Raw genomic sequence first — 7,731 nt, 5'->3', positions numbered from 1 at the left:
TTGGAAACCATGCAGACTAAAGTAAATGTTTACTGAAGGCTGCAACAGATTTTGTGGTCACTGCCAATTGTGAAACCCATCCCTGGTATCGCTCTGCTCAGGGTTGAAGCACCCTGGGGTAACTGGGAAAGCCCTGGGGAGCTGCCCGGCCGTGCCATGCATGTTGCTGCCCCGAAGGAAGATGGGGCTGCACATTTTTGCAGTGGTCTCCCCATCATCTCCCCACAGTGGTGCAGGGAGCTCTGGGAGAGCATGGGCTGCCTTTCCCTGCCATTAAGCTGGGCTGGGGGCTGCACCCAGCTGCTAACTGGTCTCGGGACCCACTGGGAGCCAGTCAGCACACCCTCCCAAAGCATGTACATAGCGGACACGTACACCTGAGCACCAACACTTCACTCCACGGACCGTTTCTACAGAGGAGTGAGTTCAGCCAGGTTTGGACAAGGCTTTATTCCATTTAAAAGGAACCAGCACAGGGTATCCAGTCACTCGGTGTTATCTCTGTGTGGTTCACTCCTACTTTCCTTATAAAGTGCCAAGCCATTTCTTCTTTTAAAGCACTGATCATTTTGTGGTTTTCACATTTTTGATCTCCTGCAGCAGGTCAGACATTAGAGTGAGACTGACTAACAAGATCATGAAATCTTCAAAATCAATTTTGTTCTCTGACTCCTCATCCAGGGCAGAAATTATTTCCTGGTATTTCGGTTTCTTTTCTTGGCCCTATGGAGAATTTTAAATGGAAAAAAAAAAAAATTAAGCATGAAGTTCCTTTTTTATTGCATCATTTAAAAAAAAAAAAAAAGAAAGAAAGAAAGAAAGAAAGACACCTATGTAAAAATTCATGTATTTTTCTATCTTCCCATTCAGGTTTTTATGTCCACATTTATATTCATTTTTCTAAAGGTATTCCAAGAAACTCAAACAGAAATATTATTGCAACCAGACAGGAGAGCAGCCAGTCCCCAAAGTTTCCACCTGAATCCAGAATACGTCTTTTAAAAGACACCTAACCATGACTGAAAATCTGGCAGTGATGATGATGATGTAGCTGGTAACTGCTGGAAAAAAATGGAGTCCTGTTTCTTGGTAAAACTGGGGAGAGGAAACAACCAACCAATCCACCCTCCTAAACTTAATATTCAAGGTAGGTCCTCAAATATACTGTGAAGCTCTCAGAAACTGTTGATTTTACAGATAGAACTTCAGTAGCTGCTATTCTCTGTCCTATTGGACATTACTGTTGGAATGGAAGGGATTATTAAAATTATGTGTCATGTCTCTTATTCATATGTCCTTATGAAAAAAAAAGTTTCAGGATACTTTTTTAGCTTAATAATCTTCAAAACATCTTATGATTCCAAATTTGATTGGCCATTGGTATTTTCAAGTCCTTTTCCATAAGGTGCCTAGTGTCTAATTTGCTACCAATTCCCCCTCCCCAACCAGTCATATGATTTTGTTATTCTTGGAAGCAAAGGTATCATCAAGAACGTCTTTATTCCTAAACATCTCTCTCATTAACTTAGTTGAGCTCTTTTTACTAGTCCTACATAGCTTTTTCTACCACTTGATAAAAAATTGTTTTGGTTTTTTTTATTTAGGGAGGGGAAAAAAAAAATCTGCAAGCAGCTTACAGCCACAAGTGCCAATACAACTGTTTTCACCATACCCAGCTGCCACTGACACCCCGGGTGGGTGACTAACGGAGAGGTGCTTTCTGCTCCCTTTCTCCCAGTAGCCCCACCAGTGACCACAGCACACACAGCTCTGCGGCACAAGGCTGGCTCTCCTGGTACTGGGCCAGTGCTCTGGCAAACTACCAAACGCCTTGTTAAATGCAGTGGGTTTGTTCTCTTCATAAATACAGTCTCTTGTCATTGTCTGAGGGGTTTTTTTTCTTTGGGATTTTTTTTTTTATTGCAATTGCCCTATTTTCTTTAAAAAAATGCAAGCAGGCACGTCAACCATGGTTTATTGCTGTCCCCCCTCTAGCCCTGTGTTAGACACAGGCTCAACATAAAGCAACTAATTCACTGAAGATGTTTGTACCAAATCATTAAAGTCTCACTTGGGATTACCCCACAGACTGATGCCTGCCCAGCTGCAGGACAGAGCCCGAGGTGCCATTCCTGCACCCAAAGTGCCCAGCCAGCGCCAGCCCAGTGCCACCCGCTCACCCAAACCCCCTCACCTGTATGAAACCCCCAAACTGGGTTTGCAGCAAGCTTTTGGTTTCAGCTTTGCTGAGCTTGCCCTCAGGGTCAGCAGAGTTGTTATACACCAAAGCCACAGTAGCAAAAGCTTTTTCAAGGTCTGAGCCTTTTCCTAGAGCTGGGGGGGGGGAAAGTTATCAGCCTATCAGAAAAAGTGGCATTTGAGATATAATTGAAAGGAACCTGTCAGAACCATCCTGAGTGGGTGGAAATCTATGTAGTTTCATTAAAGTTAATGAGACTGAAACTATTTATACCCACAGAGGACCTGGCCCAGATTTTATTTGGAGTGGGCCAGCAACATGCCTCACGTCCCACGGAAACACAGCCCGAAAGGAAACTTTCCATCGTAGCTGGGGCAGTAACGCGGGGTGACGCGCGAGACCCATCTGGTCTATCCACACCCTGGGCATCCAGCAAGGACCCGCCACGCCATGGGGACAGGCCATGCTGGCCATCTCCTGGGTGCGTTTGGACCTCCAGGATCCTGTACCAGGGAAAACATGGCCCATTTGGGAAGGCTGGCTGAACAGAAATGCCCGTGTCTGAGCATCAGTGCTGCACTTCAGCCTTACGGTACACTTGGGATTTTGGCTGGATTCGTTCCCCTCACTCCTGAGTTGCATCCTCACAGTCCTCAGTTAACGTCAGGTACCACAGATGATTTGGGCTGTGATTTTTAACGGGAAGGCAGGCAGAAGAGGAGACACAGGTCAACACAGGAGCACATTACATGGGAACCCAGGAGACCTTCCCGTCTTGCACTGGCCGAGGGTCTACGTAGCCTCCACAGCTCTGCTAAATCACCAGCATTTACTGCACTTGGGCTGTGGCCTTGGAAGACCTGAACCCCCAAGGGGCAAGGAATGGGTCTCCTTACCTTTTATTGATGCCAGTTGCTTGGCTATAGGTATGCTGGTAGTGAGAGAGAAGAGAGACACAGTTATCACCTGGTGAATTGTGTGTGTGTATATCCTTTCTCCATGAGTGAGCTTGCTCATTTCTGTTTCATTTAACCCCCCAGGAACTAAGGGCTTCCCAAGAGAGACTGGCTTTCCTTCACAATGGAAAGGAAAATGGCCTTTACAAGCAGCACACAACATCACACAGCTCCTAATTCTTCACCGAAGCAACTAGCCTGGAGTTGTTATTAAAGGTGCTTATTAAATAACTTTAAGAGAGGGGCATTGCAACATCCTTCAAGTAATTTCTCCAGAACATGAAAGAGCTCCAGGAAGTTTCTCGGTTTTAAGCCCATCCCCATGGAATTGCAGAGGGGTCTGTTATCCCCCACTCACCAGTGCTCCCAGTTTGGAGCAAGCACATAGCTTTTATTTCCAGCAGGACTCACATGTGTCAGAATCACCTCCTTGCTTTCTATTAAACTTAAAGCCTGCTCACTTTTGCTAAAGTGCTGGAAACTAATTACGGAGCAGCCAACACACAGCGGAACAGTCTGCTTGTGATAGAGACAAACACATCCAGATAATGAATTTCAAGACAAATGGCAGATCACCAGAGATGCAAAGACCAAAGCGATGACTTACCGCTTGGGCATGCCTGCTGGAGCCGAAGGGCTTTTTTTGGTGGAAGCAGGAGCCGGCTGATTGACCGAGTACTGCTTCGTGCTGGGAACGCTTGCTCTGCAGCCACACATCTCAGGGCCGGGGTGTTTGTGATCTCTAAGCAACTCAAGTAACAGCAAACAGGTGAATTCAAGCTCTGCCTTGTGAAAGCAGCCTGCTTGCAGCCGTGCCCTATCAATAATGTAAACGCTACCTGGTGATCACAGAGCCGGCTAAATACATCAGTCTAAAGCAGAGCCTGTAAGGCAGCGCTGCTGGGTTGGCAAGTAGCATGGCTTTTCTTTTATGTGAGAATTTGACAGAAACAAACCAAACTAATGGAGCCTGAATCCTCTTAGATCTGTAGGGATGTAACTTTGCATCAGGAATAACTAAGACGCTGAATCCATTCAGCTATACACATTATCATTTTAATAGGAAATGTTTCTAGCGTGGGCTAATGTAACTTGCCCCAAGCTACAAAGTGAGTTGTTCCTATAGACAGAGTAAGAAACCAAGCGTTTCCCAGTTCCTGACCCAGCATTTATCCTAGGTGAGCACATTCCTGCTCTAATATTTATTCCCCCAGCACAGCACAAAGAGGAGGTCTGTTCTTCCTCCCAACTGCCTGCAAAGCAGCATCCAGCATGGAGCCTCTGCTTTGGTTTCTACCCGAACGGATACTGCCTGCTTCCAAAAGCAGCATGGAGCCATATGGCAGAGCAGTCGCACATTAGAGGAACTGGAAGGGCTCCGATGAACTTTGTTATTTATTGGCATGGATATCGCTATTAGAAGACACACAGCTTGTCACGCTGCCTATCTCTGCGCATGGTCTCCTTTCTGCGGATCCTTTGCCTGGAGGTGTCTAGACAGGATAACTTTGACCTAAAAGACCAAGCAGCCGTTTTAATCCTAGGGTGGTCTGTTAAGAGGTAGTGACTTCAACTACCTCATCCTCTTCATCATTCCTGGTGAAAGGATACAATACTGATGTTAAAACTACCCAGGATGAGACTTTATGTAACAGGACACGCAAAGGAGACTGCAACAGATGGCCTAGAGAATTAAAATGTTTTCCTCATTTAGAAGAAGCTAAATTACTGAAGGCTAATGAATAAGGATGTTCACCACCTTACTGTTCCTGGATTTTAATTATCTTAAAAAGCATGGGAAAAGAGAACCTTTAATTTTCCATCTAAGAGTGTCATTACTCAAACAATTCAGAGCCTTTTTCTGAGAGGTTTAAGCTGTCTTAGATCTCTAGTGCGTTCTTTAGGACTGGCTCATGAATAAAACAGAGCCTGTAATTGCAATGACGCAGCCAAAACACATATAATCAATGCTCATTATCCCATCAATTAACACACTAAAATTAAACAAGAATTCAGGCTTAGTAATCTGCCATCAGCTAAAAAAAAAAAAGTCTTGATATCATGTTGAAGTGATAATTCCCTTTCACATCTGTTGAACCATACAACAAGGCATGAAAAGCCTTACATCCCCGTTAATCCGCAGAATGGTAATGTTTGGTCTTAGCATCCAAGGTAAAAATGAGAGTGAGAAACAGACTCTGTTGCATGTTTATCAGCTACAGGCAGTGCCGTGAGCTCGCTGGCAAACCCAGCCCTCTGTGTTTTGGGCTCTTTCCACCATAGATCAGACTTCAGCTCACAGGTTTTTTCACCTAACCGACTTTTGAGTGCCTGAGCTCTAGAACAGGTGATTTGCTTTGCTGGCGTAGTAACAAGTTCAAGCAAGCCTGGGATGCATTATCCCTCTAGGATATACTAATTAGCGTATGCAGGAGCGTTAGTGCCTAATAGATAAAGGGTAGCATGAGGATAACCCTTGCCTTTGCAGATGATCAGCTTTGAAGACAGCAAGAGTTTGGCTGTGTGTGTTACTGGAGTATTCTGGTCAGCAAGGTGTGCAGGGAGCCAGGCCATCTGCTCTGTATCTATTTTGATACATACTATTTATGTTTGAAAGATCCAGGTGCTTTTATCGGTCAATTTTTAGCATGTTTCACATCTGAACAATATTGTCTGCACAAAATACGCAACCCAATGACACTGAAAACTGCAAAATCTTTACAGGCAGTTCACTTAAAATAATTGCTACTGCAAAAAGCCGCAGTCTCTACTTCACTTTTGGTATTTTCCCAGAGTTTTCCCATCCTTTTTTAAGTACTTTCTGCAATTCAAGAAGACTTACATTGCGAAACAGTTGTGTGTGATGGAGCCCCGGCTCCCTTAGAGATGACCCTACAACACTCGGCAGGGGCAGGCGTGGGCATGCCCGCAGCAGGCAGGCATAGCAGAGGGACAGAGGCACAAGGGAACACCTAAAATAGAAGATGCATTCACACCGTTAGCCACTCAGACTTCACTTCTTTAGCAAACCCTTCAGCAGCTGCAGGAGAAGTGCTGCTAACTTGCACCCAGGGAGGTAACAGCTTGATTTCTTTGTGACCAGAACATGGTCATTTTGATCTTACATGATACATCTATTTTTTTCCAAAGAGCCAAGACTGAGAAACCCTCCACTCCATCTTAGCCCAAAGCAGTACTGGCCGCCACAGCCTAATACTATTTTTTTTCTTGCTCCATCCCTTTGAAATCAATTACTTAATGTGGGAAAAGCTAGCAGAAGCAGCAGGTCTAATGTGCTCACAGCGGTCGGTCTCTCCACACCAGCCACAACCCGTGGTGTCCCCACGGGCAAGCGGGCTCAGCCCCGCTGGAGATGGACCTTCTCCTCCTCTCCTGCACTGTGGCATGCAAAGAGGAGACACAACCCAGTGCAGGTTAATGGGGGATTTAACCAGCTCAAGGGATTGATAACCGTGCTGCTGCAACAAGCAGTCTGCTTTGCACAAATGTAAGTTAGTGAACGGTCACTGTACCCCTCTGGTCACAGACCTGAACCGGCTCCTGCTCACCAGTAGCTGGTTTGCCCACACAAACATACTGCGAGGCATCCCGAAACCTGAACCCCTGCATTTATTCCAGGAGGTGGGGAAAAGCAGAGGATAAATAAAATCACAGAGTGAGTGTTTCCTACCCATTTGTTTCTCCATCACCATGCCTTTTGGGGTACATGCTGCTGCTGCTTCCATCTGTGCTGGGATGGCATAAGTGATGCTCTCTGTGTCCCAGCAACATTTGCCTCTTGACCATCACCATTTAAAAAAAATACCTCTTCATAGTCAATTTGATTTCACTCAAGGGTGAAATCCGCACCAGTATTTATCTGCATCGGTTGGGCTGGGTGCAGTTTGCTGACTGGTCCCCGATGATTAAGCTGTGACCAGCGCTCCTCCGGGCAATGCAATACGCTGCCCGTGGGGCACACTCGGTGCAGGGGTCCGGGTGAGGGGGAGAGCCCGTCTCCCCTACTGCACATGCGGGAGATAACTCAGCTCTGCCTGGAATTTAGCTCTGGGGTCACAAGTGATTAAAATATTTATGAATCCCACGCTGAGACAGAGCAAGTAAAATGTCATTTAAGAAAAGCTATTAGAACTGGTCTGTCTGCAGGGAAACACCGTTTGTCATCTCATGTCCAGGCATTTTTCAGAGGTGGTACAGCGGTTTGGCCCAAATATGCTCAAGCCTCGTACGGGGGCTGTCAGGGAGCAGAGTGGCTGCGGGGATCCCCTGCGTGCAGGCAGCCAGCTCCCCCAGTTTCTTTGACAATCTAATGGATAAGGGATGAGCCCAATATTTTTGGTATGGTATTCATTTCCAGAAGGACGCCTGAAAATACTATTACCAAATCATTTTTCCTCTGAGAAATGTTTTATTATTGGACATTTAGACTTTAAAAAGGCAACTATATTCATAAAACCCTAAAATCTTATTAAAGCAGGACACAATAAAAATGTAAGAAAAGAAACTGGTAGCTAAATGCAACAAATGGGATGCCTCCCCACTGAACTATTAAAA

General features: G+C 45.5%; 1 protein-coding gene across 1 annotated transcript; it reads right to left on the bottom strand.

Moving 5' to 3' along the window:
• Positions 1-449: 449 nt before the first annotated feature.
• Positions 450-4,086, bottom strand: SNTN (sentan, cilia apical structure protein). The gene is made up of 4 exons (XM_052778359.1): positions 3,764-4,086; positions 3,097-3,131; positions 2,195-2,334; positions 450-723 (listed from the first exon to the last, which is right to left on the bottom strand). Exons 1-4 carry the CDS (start codon positions 3,871-3,873, stop codon positions 565-567), a joined length of 444 nt encoding a protein of 147 aa, XP_052634319.1. The 5' UTR covers positions 3,874-4,086; the 3' UTR covers positions 450-564.
• Between the last annotated feature and the right edge of the window lie 3,645 nt (positions 4,087-7,731).

The sequence above is a fragment of the Harpia harpyja genome, chromosome Z, assembly GCF_026419915.1.
Source record: "Harpia harpyja isolate bHarHar1 chromosome Z, bHarHar1 primary haplotype, whole genome shotgun sequence".
Taxonomy (NCBI): domain Eukaryota; kingdom Metazoa; phylum Chordata; class Aves; order Accipitriformes; family Accipitridae; genus Harpia; species Harpia harpyja.
Note: the sequence above shows the minus strand (reverse complement) of the source record. Positions and strands in the feature narration are given on the sequence as shown.